This window comes from Pungitius pungitius, chromosome 15 (assembly GCF_949316345.1).
Source record: "Pungitius pungitius chromosome 15, fPunPun2.1, whole genome shotgun sequence".
In the NCBI taxonomy this organism is placed as follows: Eukaryota; Metazoa; Chordata; class Actinopteri; order Perciformes; family Gasterosteidae; genus Pungitius; species Pungitius pungitius.
The window spans coordinates 5169250-5189909 of record NC_084914.1 but is presented as its reverse complement, the minus strand read 5'-3'; the positions used below and the strand labels follow the sequence as shown (position 1 = coordinate 5189909).

General features: G+C 44.8%; 1 protein-coding gene across 1 annotated transcript in view; it reads left to right on the top strand.

The window, feature by feature from the left end:
• The window catches only part of insra (insulin receptor a), a 35584-nt gene that overhangs the window by 10978 nt on the left and 3946 nt on the right, over positions 1 to 20660 (top strand). The window contains exons 3-15 of the mRNA XM_037458891.2: positions 7275 to 7611; positions 11625 to 11764; positions 11959 to 12103; positions 12409 to 12623; positions 13101 to 13227; positions 13647 to 13900; positions 16535 to 16702; positions 17609 to 17807; positions 18021 to 18307; positions 18906 to 19045; positions 19424 to 19583; positions 20145 to 20244; positions 20343 to 20410. Coding sequence (XP_037314788.1) covers positions 7275 to 7611; positions 11625 to 11764; positions 11959 to 12103; positions 12409 to 12623; positions 13101 to 13227; positions 13647 to 13900; positions 16535 to 16702; positions 17609 to 17807; positions 18021 to 18307; positions 18906 to 19045; positions 19424 to 19583; positions 20145 to 20244; positions 20343 to 20410 — 2340 coding nt within the window. The remainder of the gene's footprint in view (positions 1 to 7274; positions 7612 to 11624; positions 11765 to 11958; positions 12104 to 12408; positions 12624 to 13100; positions 13228 to 13646; positions 13901 to 16534; positions 16703 to 17608; positions 17808 to 18020; positions 18308 to 18905; positions 19046 to 19423; positions 19584 to 20144; positions 20245 to 20342; positions 20411 to 20660) is intronic.

Here is a 20660-nt window from a genome sequence, read left to right as displayed (position 1 = left end):
CAGCAGAGATGTGCCAGGAAATAAGGGGAGAAAACGAAATGGGGATTGAATAGAAAATACCGTGCTTCATGGTCGGCACCATAAAACCCCTCAGCCTCCCGGGGTTCCCCTAATCTTGCAGATCTAACAAGTGTCTTCTTCTTCAAATTATTGAATATTATTATTTTTGGATAATTTGGATTACTGTGGGAAATAAATCCAACTGCGTTTTCTTTTTTCATAATTTCTAAGAAACAAGAAATTGTTGAGTACACCACCTTTCTGCTTCGTGGTAACGGTGTCCCCCTCCTTAAAATGGACCTTTCTGTATTTTATTCGATTGCCATCTGGCACGGCTTGTGTTTGTGGCAGCCGCAGTGCTCCGCACTCGGTCTAGAGAGCCATAGATGAGCCGGCGTATCCCAGGCGGCCTGTATTTTACACCCTAGGATTACAATTGATCTTAATGATCTACCCGTGCCCAGAGATGAGACACCCCTGGGAGGGGAAGAAGGTGTCCTCCACCGTAGTGTTTGCAGGAGGAGAAGCCTCGGCCTGTGATTTGGTCCGGCACTGTACACGCATGCAGCCTGTGTGTCCCTGCAGCCAGCTGGCAGACGGAGAGCGCTGTTTCACGCAGGCTGTCCCAAATGGAGCGCTCCTATCAATCACATTTCAGCTGGGTCATGTGAGGACTCTCCGTCGGGCCGTTCTCGATATGGACGTTCCACATTTACTCTTGGCTCTGTTCACCAATCACAAGATAGACTTGATGTTTTGTCAGGGTCAGAAAGTGTGTGTGTGTGTGTGTGTGTGTGTGGCGGCAACAGAGACGTGGCTTGCAAATCACACGGGAATAATCCTGCGAGCGTGTGCGCGGACGGAGTTGGACGCCTATTGTTTTAGTCTCGTTGCCAGGAAACGGCGTAACACTCGGGTGTAATCGTGCATAAGAACACATCACTCATTCACCAGGGCTGTATCGCAAGGGAAAGCGAGGTCACTGGTCTCCGCGCAGGGTGAGGAAGGTGAGGGAGGGAGGGAGGTGGGTTGGTGTGGCCTCACCGTCGACCTTCGACTCTCCTCTCCTCCGACCTGGTCGCGGCTCTGGCGCCACGATCCTTTTCAACCCCCCCCACCCCCCGAACAATGGCGGTGGAGGTTCATGGAGAGTTCTTCCCAATTGTTTCCTGTCTTTGTTGGTCCGCTTCCTCTCCGGGGGGGTTATGAATGGACACGGGGGGCCAAGGGTGTCACCTCGGTAGCGGCAGACACCTTTTATGAGACCAAAATACTGATGGGTGACCCGTGTGGGTCAGCAAGACAGGAAAGAGGACGCATTTAGCTGCTAGTAAAACTATCTGTGGGGAATTAGGAGGATATTGTTACTAAGAGTTTATTATTTTGAGGCGGAAGTGACACAACATGAAGAAATGTTCTTATTGAAGGCCGATGTTTATGTTGCTTCTGGTTCTAATTTTTGCCTCTTATCCTCTTATATACAATATTCTACCGTAAAGCTTAAATATGCAGAGTTCTGCACGTTGCAGCGGAAAGTTAATTTAATTCAGATTTTTCAATGTAAATAGGGATGATAGAAAATCTAGACTTTGCTCCTTGCCTAAACCATACCCCCCGAGAGACAAACTTCACCTTTTCCTTTCCACAAAATCTGCAAACTATATTGTGTCTCCTCAGTAGAGATCTCACACACCGTTAGAATAAAATCATCCAAATATAATCGATACTGTATGTGCACAATCTGGATAATCTTACTGGCTGCTGGATTTTCTGGCAAACAGACGCTTTGCAGCCAAAGCATCATGTGTGAGTTCCTTTCCTTTTTTGATTTTCTTTCCTGTGTGTGGGGGCCTTCTAATGAAACACGCTGTTTGTGTTTTCCTACCTCGCGTCAGATAAATGCTACTTCATCTTTCACCTTTTGTCAGGACAGTTTCAAGCACTGGAAATGGCTCCCTTTTTGGAGCGCTCTTATTGTTTGTCTCTCAGAAGTGGTGCTTGCAGCGTTTTTAAACACCATCCGTGTTTTATTACTTCCCTTAGATTACTGTGAAAACTGTGATGTCTAATAATACAAAATGAAATCTGACAGATGCGTCCAAATCCAGCCGTGACTGTCCCACTCTTTTAATGGTTCAGTATGCAGGGTGCTATTCTACCAGCCTAAATCCAGAATGCTCTCGGACCCCTACACACACACACACGCACACGCGCACCATGAAGCCTTTCCATTGAGCTGACTTAACTGCTCTGGCACTTAGTCTTGTGGAGCTGCACCCTGCGAACCCTCTCCGTTCGGCTCCTGGAGCCGTTCCCGTGGAATCTCAGACATTTCAGGCATTCGGTAAAGCTGAGCCGACAAGCGTCTCTACATCGCTGTACGTGCTCGTTTCAGACATCAAGAAAAGGGTTCCTTTTTTTAAATAAAATTTGCTTTCACACGGTAGCCCAATCTAGTCTATTTTTTTTTTCTTCTTCTAAATTATTTCTTTTGAATAGTCATTTTGTGCTGCTAGGAAAAATCTGGTATCTTTACAGAATGTTTTTGATTTTTTGTGCTGTTCAGCAAAATATCACCAATATCAATATTGCTCGACATCATAATATCTTGCTCCTTAAAAGGGCATATTGAGTTTTATATATATATATATATATTATATACACACATCTGCACTGATTTACTTTATTTTATATCCTTTTTTTATTTGAAACTTTCCGATAATGTTATAAATCGGTGGTGGACTATTTGTTCTCTAAGAAGACTTTTCTCAGTCCTTCTGACTGGTCATGTTGACTTGATTGAATAAAAACACCCAATTAAACAGGACTCAAGCGCCCTAGGAAACAAACACCCCTAGTCGCTTGGATTATTCCAATTTGTACGTTGATTTAAGCAAAGAGCTTTTACCGACCTTCTGGTTTGACTCGGTTATTGTGATTATTTGTCCACAGAATGTTTCCTATTCCTTTATATTACTTAGCCTCCTTTAGTAAAGGAATCGATTATTGAAATTTTGATTTGGACGGAGAACCAGCGCCTGGCGGAGGAGGAGGAGGAAGGGGGGGGGTTTATCCATGACGCGGATGCCACATAAACGGCTTCGATGTGATGACGAGTGGTCAAAGTCAACCGCGGAGCCGGTGATTATTTCAGCCCGACACTGAGCCCTGGAAGGGAAATGAAGATTCAAGGCCGTGGAGTGCGTCATTTGCCTGTTAAGCGGACCATCAGTGAGGGCTCAGTCTTTATCATTTCAATTCCAGTCACGGGCAGACTGCATATCCTGCCTTCGGATGACAGGCAGGCACACATTAAAAACTAAAAGTGTTTTTCCATGTTGTTTGTGTGCTTTTGTTTTATTAACGGAGGCCGGGCGCCCCCGTTAATGAAATTGTTTACGTTTCCTGTCTCCGAAGCGGCTGCTGAGTCAGACCCGCTGCCCGATGGTTAGTTGCTTTGATTTGAATGAGATCGAACGGTTTGTCCGTGTCAGACAAGAGACTAAATCAATGAAAGTGTTTTTAAAAGGATCCTCTGTGATTTACCAAATCTTATTTTTGGAGATCAAAGAAGGAGCCGCTCGGTCTAGTTAAATCTAATCGAAGTTAAACATTTTGATTTGAATGAATGCTCTTTTTGCGGATAAATATTTGATTGTAAGTAACGAATCTCCGTGTAAATTCTGAACTCCAACATGTGGGACGTTAATCTGGATTGTACTCTGTCAGCAAAGCCTGGAATTGTTTGAGTCATTAGTAAATAAAGTATTCATGTGTCATGCACTGGCATTAATAGAGAACTTAATACTCTGGCCCCTTGTCCCGTAAAAATACCTGTGCCTCACTGGTAGAAAACAGTGATCACACTAAAGTCAGTCAAGCTGAAAATGACGTCAACGCGTCTCGGGGTGCGCTCAGGTTTCACGAGTTGTCCTGGGCCTTTTTTAGTGCACCACTCAAATGTTGGTACTTCTGAGCGTTCCGAAAAAGGATTTCACTGCTAAAAGGACTATGAACACGCCTGAGGTTTTCACAATGCTGAATAATGCATGTTAGACTTGACAAGAAACGCTGAGGACGTAGACTGACATTCAAATCATTTCAAATGAATGCCGTTGATAGATCATCATGGTTTACGCATTCATTTAGTGAAAAATAGGTAATAAAATTGGTCTGCTTTCAAAATCATCTGCCAAAAAACGGAATGTTGGCAGATAGCTGATTTAATGTATGACTTCTTCATCACTAAACATTAGCAGTGAGTGCTGAGCAACTTTGTAAAACATGAGACAACCAACAGTTGATGAAGTTGCTTCACTCATTCTGTCCATTTTGGTTAAAGTTGTGGACCTTGTGGAAACTTCAAAAGCTCGCTCCCTCCTTTGGATTCTTCTCTTTCGGGCTTTTAAAAACCTCCTCTCATAAGAAACTGAACACTTAACGTCATCATAGTTGTGGAATTTTAATTACCAACCAGCGCACCACCGCATTCCCATTTGGCGTTTTCTGGGGTCTAATGTGATCTCAATGCAAAATGCCTGATTAAGCTGCGGGCTCTTCACTACCAAAAAAGGAATTTGGAAAAACTCGACAAAAAAAAAGATTTTAGGGAGGATAGTGGTTAAAGATGAATGCAGCGGCTCTTGGTTTTAGACCGAAATCCTCATGTTTAGCTCTGGGGGGGGGTGTGAGGGTTTGATCCCCTGGCCCGTTTTAAATACACTTACCATTCACACTACATACAAATCCCAACGGTTCATTGGTGTGGATTGCGGGCGTTTGTGGCATTAAAGCAACATTAAACTCCGCAGAAGCAGAAAACTTCAAGTTCATACAGCGCGGTCGCTGACAAGCAGCCGTGTTGCGTATTGTGAGTCACTCCTTGCAAGCCATGTGGATTCTTTCTGCCTTTTCCCCCCACGCCCCCACGTAGTTGAAGGTCGCCGCCGGCTGACAGCCCGCGAAAAAAAAATCCCGTCGCTTCGCCTCCCAGTTCCAAGTTGGCATCATCGCCCCTGACATGGGGGCATTATTCTCTGTCGCACGTTGGGCCTGGAGTTGTGGTGGCCCGTTCTGGGCGATCGGAGGATTGAGCTTGATGGATCGTCAGGGATCGTCAGGTGATTTCGCGCTGTCCCAAATGGAAGATGAGTAGCTGACGAGTTGCTGACGTCGGCAAGCTGATGCCGAGCAAAACCAAGTGGCACGAAACTGCGCCCTTATTTAGATATTTGCATTCTTTTAGCAAAAGAACGTCAACCCTCCACCCAAGCAAGCAGTCACCCCACCCTCTCCCCGCTCCGGGGAGATCAAAGGTGGCTTTTTGGGGGGGGGGGGGAGGAGGAGAGTTTTCTCATGCTCTCGCCCTTGAAAACATTTTTGACGAGCACACGGGAAACAAGTCTTAACTGCTTTCGCCTGCCGTTGGTGGCAAATCAAAGTGTCTGCCATACAAACATTTCATTGTTATTCATTTGAGTTCGTAGAAGCAAATCTTCAGTTGTTACCGGTCCGTTGAGGTCTGTGAAATCTGCAGAGGAGTTATGGACATGACGAGAGAGGGAGGGAGGGAGGGGGGGGGAGCACAAAGGGTTAAACCATGCGGGCTGTCTTTCTTGGAGATGTGAGGGGCCGTTTGAATGGCTAGCTCCTGAAGCGAGCCAACACATTGGCTCAGGCTGAGGGTGGATCTGATGCTGGGCCTGTGCTCCGGCATGGAGCCCCGCTGCAGGATCGGGAGTCGGTGCGAGCAGACAGAAGCGCTTTTGTTTGTGTCGGAGTGCGTGTGCGCGGATGCATGCATGTGAAACGAAGAATCAAAGGGGGAAGCTTCTGGAGTTTGAAGGAAAAGCAAACATTTTTGTTTCCGAGCTTTGGAAATCACCTTCAGCAGACAGATTATTTCAGAAGAGCAGCCTGACGTAGATAACGGGTTGTTATATAATCTGTTTTGTGGGTTTTTTCGCCCCCCTCCCCCCCCCCCCCCCCCCCCCTCTCAAACTGCTTTTCTCATGTCGCCGCTGTCCGCCCTGGGAGCTTAGCTCTGGGAGTGTAGGAGGACGTGTTGTTTTGTTTCGGTATACCGGCTGACCTCATGGCACCAATGAAAGCGGTTATGGGCAATTGCTCAACAACAGAACGCCAGCAAAGACGGACAGATTACTTTTAGTAATTGTCTCCTGTAAAAACAACCCGGGCCACCCAATCCCCGCATGTTGTTTGTTAGCTGGCTGCATATTAGCTCCGGCCCTTAAAGGACACGCGCACTGACAACTTTACGGGCTGACCTGTGACCTCAACCCAGATTATCTCCCCCCCCCCCCCCCCCCCCCCCCCCCGCTGTCAAACAGTCTTAAGGACGACGAGCTTATCTAAGCGGGTAGGTCAGTCAACTGTATTTACCTCCCCGAGTAGCCTCGACCCGCCCTCGTCACACCCACACTGAGACCACATCGCTCACACACACGGGCACACACTCGCCATCAATCCGGAGGGTCTATGTTATGCAACGGGCTGATTTTAACGGCGAACACACGTGCAGACGTATGCGCACACCCCCAACCTACAGACTTTAAACGATTGTCTTGACCCCTGAACTTGAGTGTGAATGTCAGCACGCACGCACCTTCCGTCCAAGGGTTGTATCGGCGTGCCCTCAAACAGCGGGTGTCGGTCATGAGGCCAGAAAGGGTCCTTTACTTGTTTTTTTTGGGGGGTTTGTTTTTTTCGCCACGTGAGATGAGTTGGGCCTACCAATGCATGGACATCATTTTGTGCAATACCTGCCGGGCCTGAATTAAGGATAATTCATCGGTTGATCTCCTAGCTCTTTTCGGGGCGAAGCCTTTTCGGTAAATAATTAAACCATCCAACCATTTGTTGCGTGATGAGTGATAAATAAATGTCACACTTCACAATTCTTTATTCCATTAATCAAATCAGCCTGATCGTCGCTCGTGAAATGTGCTTGTAAACAATTTAAAGAGCCCCCCCCCCCCCCCCTCCCGAATGTCGCTTGGCCATCGGACCATATGAGATTTCGTTGTTAAGCCACATCATCGCCGGAGATCAAAATCCAATGTCACTTTGAGAACCGAAATGGCGTGGAGGCGTCTGGATGCTCCACAGGCCTCAGTTTCCATTTTTCTCTCGCCGTGCGGCCTGCTTTTATTCCCTTCCCACTTGTACTGTTTTTTTGTTAACTGAATAACCTTTAACCACAACCCCTTAACCCTTCAATACCTCTTTGTTCCCTCTTTCTCTCCCGCACGCAGTGTGCCCCGTTCAATGTAAACACCGAGCCTGCACCAAGGACGACCAGTGCTGCCACGACCAGTGCCTGGGCGGCTGCCTGAAGCCCCACTCGGCCGCCCACTGCGTGGCCTGCCGCGGCCTCCAGCACGGGGCCGGCTGCGTGGAGCGCTGCCCCGCCGACCACTTCACCTTCAGGGGCTGGCGCTGCGTCCCCTTCGCCTTCTGCCAGGACCTCCACGACAAGTGCAAGCGGGAGAAGGTGCACAGCAAGAGCCCCGACTGCCACGAGTACGTCATCCACAACGGCGCCTGCGTCCCCGAGTGTCCCTCCGGCTACACCACCGTCAACTCCTCCGCGTAAGTTGTGAGCGCTCTGCAGCGAGAGTAAACGGGAGCGCGTTCACGTCAGAGTTATGTTTTCTCTGACGCGTTTCTTTAATTCTCATCATTTACAACCCCGTTGTCTGTGAGTCTCTAGATCTCCTAATATTCGGCTGCACATTCCCCCGAGTTGCAGACTGTACGTTCAAATGCTGAGAGGCTTTCTAGAGGCTCCACTGGTGCAGATGAGAGTGTGAATGCCTTGCTCAAGGGCAACCCGAGCCATAGCCGTTGATTTTCATTCACTTCCAGAGGGGCTGTTTATGTTAATAAATGATGACTGAGAATTTCTTTTCACCGTTGAAGCTATTCATGAAACAACTTAATTAGCTTTTGATGTTTTTAATAAAGTTAAGAAACCGTCTTTATATTTACAAACCGTGTGAGGTTTTAACAGGTGTGGTATTTTATTCTGGGATCAGTTGGTTGGCAGAACATCAAGTTCATAAAAAGGCTGAATCTTTAGTACTACACACACGGATAACAATTTAGCAGCACAATGGCATTTAATTATACTTAAATAAATATAAATTTGCTGTTTTTAGGAGGAATAAAGTTTGAATATTGGAAATGAAAATAAACTAATTAGCATGAAGCGTGACCAAGCAAAGTAATCACATCACAATAGTGTATTTGAAAGTTAATTACTCTCAAGTACTGAAGAATATATGAGTAACAGTAATATATTTATACCTTTATTTATATATTTTTAGCTTGTGTTGAAGCCGCTCACATCTTTGGAGTAGTGCTTGACCACGTTTCACTCTCCATGTGCAGATTTCACTTGAACTTCTCGCCAAGTGATCAACAATCTCCTCTCGGGCGTCTGGTGTTGACCTTTGGTGAACCCCGCTGCTCTCCCACCTCAGTCGCTCTGCTCTCTGCCTCCCTTTCTGCGCCTCTCATGACGCATCTGTTCTCTCTGGCATTCCTGCTCCCTTTTCGCTGGCTTTAAACTAAGCTGTGGAAATGAAAGTGCTCTGCGGAGAAGCTCGTACTCAAAGGCGCTACGAGTGTCTCGGGTGAAAGTGCAGATGTGGCACTATAGTGAGAAAAAGGGTCTTATAAGCCAGATGCAGAAACAATGCAAATAGTCTACTTTTACTTGCAAGACAAGCCATCATATCTCTTGACTTAGGCTTTTCCTCATTTTGTTCGCTTTGTCATTGAAAGTTGTCTTTAATCGCATAAGTAGCTCTTGTGTGTTTATGCGTTGTAGTTTAGATGACCTTTTCCATTCATGCATTAGTCGCCTACAGCTTCCGTTTAATTTTTTTTCATTCTCAAAAGAAATGCCACATTCTTCTATGATCGTCACTAAACAGACGTGCTCACTTCACGAACCAGACGGCGGCAGAAAATACTTCAACACAAATCGAGCAACGGTCACAGAGGGAACAGCCCTCGTCGTCTGCCTTTACCCTTGAATTTCAGACCTTTTAAAAAAAAAAAAAAAAAAAAGAAAGTAAGGACATGTTGGCTAACGGTTTGCAGCCACCAGACAAGTGGTATTTATGTCGTTTCTGATTTAGTTTTCAGTTTGTTTCACTCCACCAAAGTTATCCCTCGAATATATAATGACGACGTGCTCCTGTCCTCAGCTACAAGACAGAGCGACACGGAGGGAAATAAATCTTTCGACTCTTTAATTTACTTACCGATCAGCTGTTTCCTCTTTTTCAAATTGCACCCTTAAACATTTTTTTCACCCACAGAGTAGGTGGTTATTAAAACAAATCCAACCATTTAACCCATCAAATCCCATTTGAGGATTATTCATTTCTGTATGAATGAACGGTCATATTAATTGTTTGCATTGGAAACCGACCGAAGTAAAACACGACGTGTCGTTTGTCTCTTTTGAAAAAGGTTCTCTCCTATTCTACGGTTTGTTTGACATTCAGATTTATGTGGGTATTTATTTAGGTAGGCCTATCCATTGCTTTGAGTTTAATGTTCAGTGATCCATATTGATTTATTTAGGTTTTATGACATTGACTTAAGTGTTGAGTTTACACACTGTAATAGAGTCACAGATTGTTCATGCAGATTGTTCCCTTTTTTCCGCTCGGGGGGGGGGGGGGGGCAGGGCCATACTCCAAACTATCTACTTGGCTCGCAAACTACTTTGCATTAAACAAAAAAAAAGAAGCTGTCTACCTCCACTGCAGAGGTTGCTGTTTACTTTGAGTTTTTACTTGCAGCAGTGTGAGAGTGGGGACGGGGGCAGACGGCTTTTCAGGAAATGGGTTGTTGCGGGTGACCGGCAGCCATGACCATATACACTCACCGGCCACTTTATTAGGTACACCTGTCCAACTGCTCGTTAACACTTAATTTCTAAGCAGCCAATCAGATGGCGGCAACTCAGTGCATTTAGGCATGTAGACATTGTCAAGACAATCTCCTGCAGTTCAAACCGAGCATCAGTATGGGGAAGAAAGGTGATTTGAGTGACTTTGAACGTGGCATGATTGTTGGTGCCAGAAGGGCTGGTCTGAGTATTTCAGAAACTGCTAATCTACTGGGATTTTCACGCACAACCATCTCTAGGGTTTACAGAGAATGGTCCGAAAAAGAAAAAACATCCAGTGAGCGGCAGTTCTGTGGGCGGAAATGCCTTGTTGATGCCAGAGGTCAGAGGAGAATGGCCAGACTGGTTCGAGCTGATAGAAGGGCAACAGTGACTCAAATAACCACCCGTTACAACCAAGGTGGGCATAAGAGCATCTCTGAACGCACAGCACGTCGAACTTTGAGGCAGATGGGCTACAGCAGCAGAAGACCACACCGGGTGCCACTCCTTTCAGCTAAGAACAGGAAACTGAGGCTACAATTTGCACAAGCTCATCAAAATTGGACAATAGAAGATTGGAAAAACGTTGCCTGGTCTGATGAGTCTCGATATCTGCTGCGACATTCGGATGGTAGGGTCAGAATTTGGCGTCTACAACATGAAAGCATGGATCCATCCTGCCTTGTATCAACGGTTCAGGCTGGTGGTGGTGGTGGTGTCATGGTGTGGGGAATATTTTCTTGGCACTCTTTGGGCCCCTTGGTACCAATTGAGCATCGTTGCAACGCCACAGCCTACCTGAGTATTGTTGCTGACCATGTCCATCCCTTTATGACCACAATGTACCCAACTTCTGATGGCTACTTTCAGCAGGATAATGCGCCATGTCATAAAGCTGGAATCATCTCAGACTGGTTTCTTGAACATGACAATGAGTTCGCTGTACTCAAATGGCCTCCACAATCACCAGATCTCAATCCAATAGAGCATCTTTGGGATGTGGTGGAACGGGAGATTCGCATCATGGATGTGCAGCCGACAAATCTGCGGCAACTGTGTGATGCGATCATGTCAATATGGACCAAATTCCCTGAGGAATGCTTCCAGCACCTTGTTGAATCTATGCCGCGAAGAATTGAGGCAGTTCTGAAGGCAAAAGGGGGTCCAACCCGTTACTAGCATGGGGTACCTAATAAAGTGGCCGGTGAGTGTACATCTGCTATTAAAAGCATTACGCAAGACAGGTTGTTGAGCGCCGTTGTTAACGTGAAGGTTGAGCTCATATTTCAGTTGAAACTTCATTTTCAGCTTTTTTGTGACATGTGCAGGAAATCTAAGGCTGACATTAACATTAAGGATGGAAATCACATTGTTGCTGGTTTGCTATAACAATGTTTCACCCGACACAACAGTGCTCCTCAGCTCTTTCGGTGGGGAATTTTCTTTCTTTTTTTTTTTTGCCTGTCTGGCCCAAAACGACTCTTCTGGTTTTGATATCACCTCTTACATCGACAGCAACAGGCAGCCAAACAAAACTCTAAACTTCAACTGTACGCTATCTTGCCAGCATTAAATACCAAGAGGAGAAAGTTTGCAGCTAGTGGCTGAACATAAGGGAGCAATTGTGTCTCCGGAAAAGGAACTTTTCTTTTCATTTTCTTAAAAATACTTTCTTTTTGTTTTTGTTTTACAGGCTAAACTGCACTCCCTGTGCAGGGCTTTGTCCCAAAGTATGTATGGGTCTGAAAGTAGTGGACTCTGTCACGGCTGCCCAGGCTTTGAGAGGCTGCACCGTGCTCAATGGGAGCCTGGTCATCAACCTGCGTGGGGGAAGTGAGTAGCTGTGGTTTGTTTGATGTAATTAAAGTTTTTAGCTTATTTCCTAACATACACGGCTAGAATAGGAAAATGTGTAAAAGATCAAACCCAAATTGTAAAATGGCAGAAAAGACCAGCTGCCTGGCAGCTTGTGTGTTTTGCAGCGTTCTGGAGTCACTTCATGGCTTTTGTTTCTCTGTTTTCTGTAGACAACATAGCAGCTGAACTGGAGGCCAGCCTGGGCCAGCTGGAGGAGATCACTGGCTACCTGTCAGTGCGACGTTCCTACGCCCTTGTATCCCTCTCTTTTTTCCGCAAACTCCGTGTTATTCGTGGAGAGGAACAGGAAATCGGGTGAGACTCTTGTCTTTTGAGCCTCATCTCAAATTTGCCGTGTCAGAGCCGCCTCCTGTAATTATGAGTTAAAAGCGGAAGAACTGACCATTTCAAAATGTCTTTCTGTGGCAAATGTTTTTGGTTAGATAAATCCCATGTGAGGCTTCGTTCGGATGAGGTGGAAGACGCTTGTAGCACAATGGTCTACACTTACAGTAGAAATGGCACAGGACAGGCATATGATGCTAATTGCAGGTCCAGAGCTAAATGTCATATCTATAAGGAGAAATATGTTTCATGCAATCTTGGGTTCCCTTTTCCAGGAATTACTCATTCTATGCCCTGGACAACCAGAACCTGCGGCAGCTCTGGGATTGGTCCAAACACAAGCTGACCATCCTGCAGGGACGCATGTTTTTCCACTACAACTCCAAACTCTGCATGGCTGAGATCAAAAAGATGGAGAAGGTGACGGGGACCAAGGATCGGCATGTGAAGAACGACATCGCCTCCAAGACCAACGGAGACCAGGCCTCATGTAAGAACGAACCTCTGCTCTGACGGTGCCTGCAGGAGTTACTATGGCAACAGAAAACACAAGAGTCTGCCTTGGTACAGACGCAAACAGAGTAATAGTTATGATGGTCATTTCCTGTCCGTTTTTATGTTTGCGAGTGCCTTCTTTCCAACCTTTTACTGACGCAGATTAACTAGGAACAGAGCAACAGAGCACAGCACCGATACATATCTACATGGTAACACAGTGTTGTAGGCGGTGTTCTATTTTTGTCCTCTTCCACCTTAAACTGATTCAGGTTACGAGACATGTAGCGGACGCTATTACAAGACAGGATGTGCCGGGGATAGCCGATTAGCATGCCATGCTTGTTTCAGTACAGATACGTCTTTGACATGACGTCAACACTGTAAAATTAGTTCAGTGTTTGAATGGTTCAAACAACCATCCAAATCTTACCAATTGAACATTTTATAACCGATTACTGTATTTTCTCAGGTGAAAACCATGTGTTGAAGTTTACCCTGATACGAACCTCGAGCGACAAAATAATGGTGAGGTGGCAACCCTTCTGGCCCCCAGACTTCAGAGATCTGCTGGGCTTCATGGTGCTCTACAAAGAAGCGTAAGTAAATCTCTGCCAGAAAAAAATTGTTTTCAGAACTTAACCCTAGACACATCAGTTAGATTTAGTGCATGGTTGCAATGGAATTTTCTGCATCACTGACTTGAGATGACTGAGAAGTAATATGAGGAATCATTTTTGGATTCAACCTCATGCATGGAAAGTCAGGCTGTTGCTGTGTTGGATGGATCTGCCTCCAGTAACATTGCAACAGATATGATGTCACCTTTTCAACTAACCTGTTGAATTAGAGATTGTTTTCAGCCCGGTTAATTACTGAAATTAGGAATATATCCTCCCTTTTGATAAAATGTAAGCCTCAGTATAACCGTGTGTGTGTGTGTGTGTGTGTGTATATATATATATATATATACATAAAACCTTCTTCTTCACACTGTTATTGTTCTTTCGCACAAAAGACCTTTTCAGAACGTAACCGAGTTTGACGGGCAGGACGCCTGCGGCTCCAACAGCTGGGTGATTGCTGACGTGGACCCTCCGCAACGAGCCACAGAGGGGGACAAAGAGCAGTTTGAGCCGGGTCATCTCATCATGCCACTGAAGCCGTGGACGCAGTACGCCATAATGGTGAAAACCCAGCTGTCGGCCTCTGACGAGCACCAGGTCAACGGAGCCAAGAGCGAGATCATCTATGTTCGCACCAACTCCACCAGTAAGACTGATTTAAGAGTGGTCGTGTATACTGGTTACTTTGATCCCCTTGATAGAGGTCAAATATTTGCACATTGGTCTATTTTAAATTTGGAATCGCTTTGTGCATTTGGCGAGCCCATAATCCATTCGCACGCATTTCTGTGATAGTTTTGACTAAATTAACTTTTTTAAATAAGACGGCCTCGGTTTTTATAATAATCACCATGTGTTTATGATTTCATTGTTTACAAGAACACAAAGTTCTTTTTCTGGCGACAACAATAAAGACATAAACCACTTTCATTGACTTTTCGTGGACAGCTCAATGTAGAAGTGTGAAGAAACCACGATCCATCTCCAGCAGTCCTTCCATTAAGTGATCGCTCAAGGCATTTAAAGGGCATTAAATGTAAGCACAAAAGAAAGCTAAACGGCAGTAATCTACCGAATGACGATTCGTTCAGAGGCATTGCCTCCTCACGGCGTGCATCACGAGCCAATACGTCTGGATCTTAAAACACAGTGGAACGACAAAGTAGCTCCAGGTTACGTTGCTATGGAAGTAAATCTTTGTCATCGGGTGTTGAAATAAAAAGGTGATTGAATTTCTAGCACTGAATATTTATGCATTGAAATTAAGTATGTAAATGTTTTTCAACATTAAACTGTTAAAATATTCAGCCCAAAAAATTCACCCGCAAAAACACCAACATCCGGGACACTAAGGTAGAGCAATCTATTCTAGATTCAAGATCAGGAGCGTGCGTCAAGCTAAAGGAGCGAGCACCCAAAACACCTTCGGCTTCGGATTGCAGCCGTGTCCAATAATAACGGGGATTTTTTTTGCGGCTGAATATTTTAAGTGATTTTTTTTTTAGGTTGAATTTTTTGCAGTATTTTAATGTTGAAAAACATTTAGATACTTAATTTCAATGCATAAATATTCAGTGCTAGAAATTCAATCACCTTTTTATTTCAACACCCGATGACAAAGATTTACTTCCATACGTTGCACTTTTGAGAGAAAAGGGGCTAGAACTATTTTTAGGGTCATCCTCAGATCTTGTAGTGTTACTATCATTGAGCAGTGAAATCTGTGTGTGTCAGTCTGGCAGCTACCAAAATGACTTCTGGCACAAGAGCAGGGAAGAAGGCAGACAGATGGCGGGGTCCGTCTGGGGCGCCATCGACCAACAGGGTGCGGCCTCGTGCAAGGTGTCTGCATCAGGCGTTTTATAGATCTTTTCCCCCCCAGTAGGTCGCGGTCATCGCGGCCCGTCTAACCGGCTTCCTTTTACACAACGTGCTCTTCCTCCCCGCGTTAAGGAAGGGTTGTTTTCCATCCGTCTGCCGACGTCTCCAGGTTCCGGGGTGGGGGGTGTGTGTGTGTGGGGGGGGGGGTGTTGTGTCATGTCTAACCAGCATACCTCGTCAGAAGGGCAAAGCTGTCATTACGAATGAGCTGTTAACTGGTGATCACTGGTCTGACAATGCAGTCAGACCAGTGTGCCGCGGCGTCTTTTATACCCACGCGATACCTGCGTCTCCTCCAGGGTTCTGTCCGACATGCCGACGCCCCTCCACCTTCCTCTCAGTTCATAGTCTAATGGCAGCTTCGTCTTCAAAGTGTCAAGGTGGATTTGTACATCCAACCAAAATACACCTCAACTGACAATCGCATGAACGCTGTTGTCAGTCACTGTTCTTGCTACATAGAATAACGTCACATTGCAGTTTGTTTTGCAATTTGAAAATACATGCTATGCCATCTTGTGTCTTATGTGTTGTGTCTTCAACAGGATAACCAGGGTAATAACAGTAAACAAGATCGCATACAAAATAAAAACACAAATAAAAGTTAGTTACACAAAACAAGTCGACAAGTTATACTTGTTTATTCATTATTCATCTGTCTGATGATTACCAACGCAGCTTTACTATTTATCTTCACACGTTTTCAATGCAAAATAATGAAACCTTTTTGGAAATGGGAACAGAGATACAAAATATGTGTATTTTAAATACCACACCTGTCAAAATACTGAAAACTAGAACTGAAACTGAACATGCAAACCTCAGCCAAACACACGAAGAGCGGCTTGTGAAAAAGTAATTACCTAAAGCATACGGCAATGAAGAGGCAAAAACTTTACTAGATCTTTAAAATGTAAAAATAACAAGCAAAACCTGGTTCTCACCAGAGTGCCAAAATTACTGCAAAAACATGTTTTTGGGTTTTGGGTTTCAATAGTGACATGACCAATTCTATATTTGATGTATCCCAATGATTCATTTGACGAAACTAACTGACAAAAATGTAGCGTGACTTCTCAAGGTCTCGTTCTTATTGAGAAACAATAATCATAAATCCTTTCAGGGACGAGAGAACAGAGCGTCACTGAAGAGCAGTTTCATCATTTGAAAAAGAAACATCTGCTTGTAAACATTTTGAGGCTGTCATTTGAACCCATTAGAGTTTGATCTTATTTTCGATCATTTAATTTGACACCAGCGTGGCTTTTATGTGACATAAGCAGAATGTAATTCTTTATTCATAATGAAAACCACTTCATGGTTTTGCTTTTCTTAAGCCAAGCTTGCTCAATGATTGTAAACTCACCAAACCTCCCGTATCTCCACTGTGTCTCCGCAGAACCGTCCGTCCCGCTGGACCCCATTTCCTCGTCCAACTCGTCCTCCCAGATCATCCTCAAGTGGAAACCTCCCAATGATCCCAACGGCAACATCACTCACTACCTGGTCTTCTGCCAGCGGCAGCCAGAAGCCAGCGAGCTCTACAAGTTTGACTACTGTCAGAAGGGTGAGCTTTGTCGTCTGCGGTTGTCCTGTTGTTGTGTCTGCTCTTGTGTGTGCTTTGTGAGTCCGACTGTCTGAGAGCGAGCTGGGGATCATAAAGCTGTCTTTATTTTAGGAGAAGAGCTCCTCGCTTGTCAGGCAGAGTTCTTTTACCTCGTGTGAGTCGCCTTCATGGGTAATTCACGTCAAGATTACTGATTTTCCAAAAATGGAAACATCGTCCCGCATTATTTAGAAAAGCACACAATCTTAACAATGACCACACTTTAACAATCCAACAAAAATACTAATATAAGAACAATAAGCAAACACCAGTTTGACGTCATTATTATGATTTGTATCTTACTTCATGTACATGTTTATTATACGGTCTGCCTCTTTTAGCACATTCTACCTTTAGAGTTACACATATTTCTGGTGATTTTTATTAAATACAAAAATCACCAGAACTGGATTTTAAAAATGTTGAAATCGATCTACGGTGCATATGCATGCCTCTGTAGATCAAGGCGCATCTTAATCATAGTGCCCCACAAGGTATCAATTGTACCAGAACTCCACTCCCTGAGCAAGAACAGCAAGTGTGGTTCAAACTACTGCTTGTTCGGGTGGTATTATGTACCTTAAACTACTTGAAACCTGGAACAATCAGCCCTTCCATGTAATCGCACAACGCGGCACAAACTTTCCTCTTTTTGAACTCTTATAACTCTCGCACATCCAAAAATATTTGGAGTTGTGTCACTGGTAATCCATCTCCACTAGTGAGGAGGTGACGGTGACAGACATGCCCTGCAGGCTGCTATGTATGTGGGCGGAGTGTGTGTACATATTTGTGCATAAGACTTGTACTAATTTTCCCCAATCCGTCTGACTGGATATCCTTATTCCTCCTCTTGACCTTCACCAGGGATGAAGTTGCCGTCGCGGGTCCCCACTCAGGTCGACAGTCACGAGGAGCAGAAGTGGAACCAGACGGAGGAGCAGGGCCAGGGGACACGGTGCTGCGGCTGCCCCAAAACCGAGAAGGAGCTCAAGAAGGAGAAAGAGGACTCGGACTACCGCAAAACCTTCGAGGACTACCTCCACAACGAAGTCTTTGAGATCAAGTAAGACTACGGTTTGAGAGTGCAGTGTAGTTGTAAAACGGAGACAACGTGACAGCATCTCCTGGAAGACGCTTGTAGTGTTGGATCATTGCATCGCCTGCTTTTGTAGCTCCTGCATCTGCCTCCTGATAGATTACGTGATCTTCACTTCCTGTGGCATTTTCTCTATTCATGCACCTTCCTTCACTTAAAACTTGCCTCGCCTTTGTTTAGACGCACGAGGCAGCGGCGTTCGGCGGTGGGCGTGGCCAACTGGACACTCCCCTTCCTCACCACCGCCCCCAGCCCGCCGCACGGCACGGGCACGCCGGAGGACGAGGAGGCCTTTGAAATCACCAAGACCACGGTCGACGTCAAAGCCCACGCCAAGGAGTCCACCGTCATCTCCAACCTGCGCCACTTCACCAGCTACCAGATTGAGGTGCACGCCTGCAACGACAGGGAGAACCCGCTCAGCTGCAGCATGGCGGCGTACGTCAGCGCCCGCACAATGCCCGAGGGTAAGGAGGCACCGCTCTCTGTGGTCTCGTTTGCCAAGGAAGCGGAACATGCAGCTCGGTGTAATAAAATCCCACCTCCCCTCAAGAGCTGCATCAGCGTGGAGGAGTTGAAACTACTGAATCCTTTTTGTTTTTAAAACCCCGGTGATATTGGGAACCAGGGCATTTCCAAAAAGTAATCAAAACATTTCAAACAATCCTTGAGTTGAGTGGTGGGCTTCGGAGTTCCGGTCTTTTCTTTTTACTTTTGCCCCCTGGGTGCAGTCTGTATCAGCCTTCCCACAGCTCCCTCTGGAGACACAAAAGACTTCACACAACTTACAAATGCAGTTCCTGTTCCTGTTGAGACCTCGTCTAAAAATTCATCCATTAATTTCTTCTTAACTACATGTTTGTGTTCCACCCAAATAAACAGTTTAGACAAGAATAGTGTCAAATTATGCAAGTAAGGAAACATTACTTATTGTACGTTGACTTTTGTTAATTACGGCCTGCTGCTTTTCTCTATTTTTAACCTTTTCTCTATTTTTAACCTGAGTTTTTAAGAATGAAGAATTTGAATAGAAATACAATTTGTGAAACCATTTGTTCTCCACAGACAAAGCTGATGACATCATCAGTCCCATTAAGTACGAGGTGACAGAACATGTAGTGCACATAACGTGGCAAGAACCGGTGTCCCCAAATGGTATGATCATCCTGTACGAGGTCAACTACAAGAGACTAGGAGACACTGAGGTAAGGAAACAAACACCCACACACACCTATCATGCCTTTTATTTATTTATTATTTGTAGTGGTTTGAGTTTACCACAACATAAACACATTTTATTTAGAAACGTACTCTTGTGGTTTCACTAATGTCATATGGTGGATAAACTCAATGGTGAAGTTGTTTTAGCAACGCAATACGCTTTAGTTGTTAGAGAGACAAGTCCACAGAACCGATGCGGCAGCCTGTTATTTACTATGGAAACACTATAAGATCAGTGTAAACATTCAATAAAACCACATAGTAGGCAATAAAACAACTCATCAAACGGGATGATTCTGAATATTCTCTCTATCTCGTTTACTGTTCTCCGCCGCCTGAACCTCAGCATTGTTCCTTTGCAGGAGCTCCACTACTGCGTGTCAAGGAACATGTACAAAGTGGCCCGTGGCTGCAAGCTGAAAGTGATGCACCCTGGGAACTACACGGTGAGGATCCGGGCCACCTCGCTGGCCGGGAACGGATCCTGGACCGAGCCCACTTACTTCTTTGTCCAGGACGCAAGTAAGTCTCCATCTGCCATGAAGGCAAACTAAGCCTAATCAGACTACTGCTCCTTGTTGCTTTTTACTTCTAAGATTGAGGATGGAATGAATCTATTTTTGTTCCACTTAGGCCTTTAAGCTAAACTGCAAGTGTTAGTAGTATGTTATGATTTTGATCTATTATCTGTATGTTATCTCTAATTTATAGACAGTCTTTCATTATTATTATGATATTTAATTTAATTTTAATTTCCTGGTTTTATTCATTTAAATTATTCTATTATTTTGTTTTTTAAATCAAAAGTCTCACACTGCTTTGAATGTGCAAAGTGTCTGTACGTAGGATCCAAGTTCCAATGGCAATATTTGAGTACTTCATGACCTCAGACGTAATGTAGATGTGTTCTTATTTAAATAGAGATTAGCTCCATTCAAATCTTTTAAAATAACATCATTTAAAGATCAAACGATTGCACCAACTGTGTTTGAAGCAGATGATATTCACGCAGCCGTACGTCAGTCCTGGCTACAGTTGAACGTGTGAAACGTGACTCATTGTTTGGCCCGATGTGTTAAACAGGCGATTCTCTCTACGTCTTGAAGATCGTCATCGGACCCGTCATCTGCTTTGTCTTGCTGCTGTTTGTGGCTGTGGCAGGATTCGTCATGTTCAAGAAGAAGTACGCAGTTATCACATCTTTTTCAACACAGGAACTCGTGCTATAATGTAATATTTGGTCCGTGTTTCAACAAAATCCATCTCTCCTTTTCCATCTAGTCAAACTCAAGGGCCTAGTGGTCCAATCTACGCCTCTTCAAACCCGGAGTATCTCAGTGCTAACGATGGTAAGGAAACTGATTTATGACATTTATTCAGTAATAATGATCCGTGTGGCTAGCTAGTATTTTTTGTGAGCGCCCCTGAGCGCAGGATGAGTCATGAGACGTTCGAAAGAAGACCTGGCTTCATTTTACTTTTATTTTTTTGATTTGAGGAGGAACTACAGGGGGATACCAAGAACTTAAATTGGTCAGCTGACGTTAGCTTCTGAGGGTAAAAACTGCTGATGAGTGAAAAACGGCATTGACCAACTTT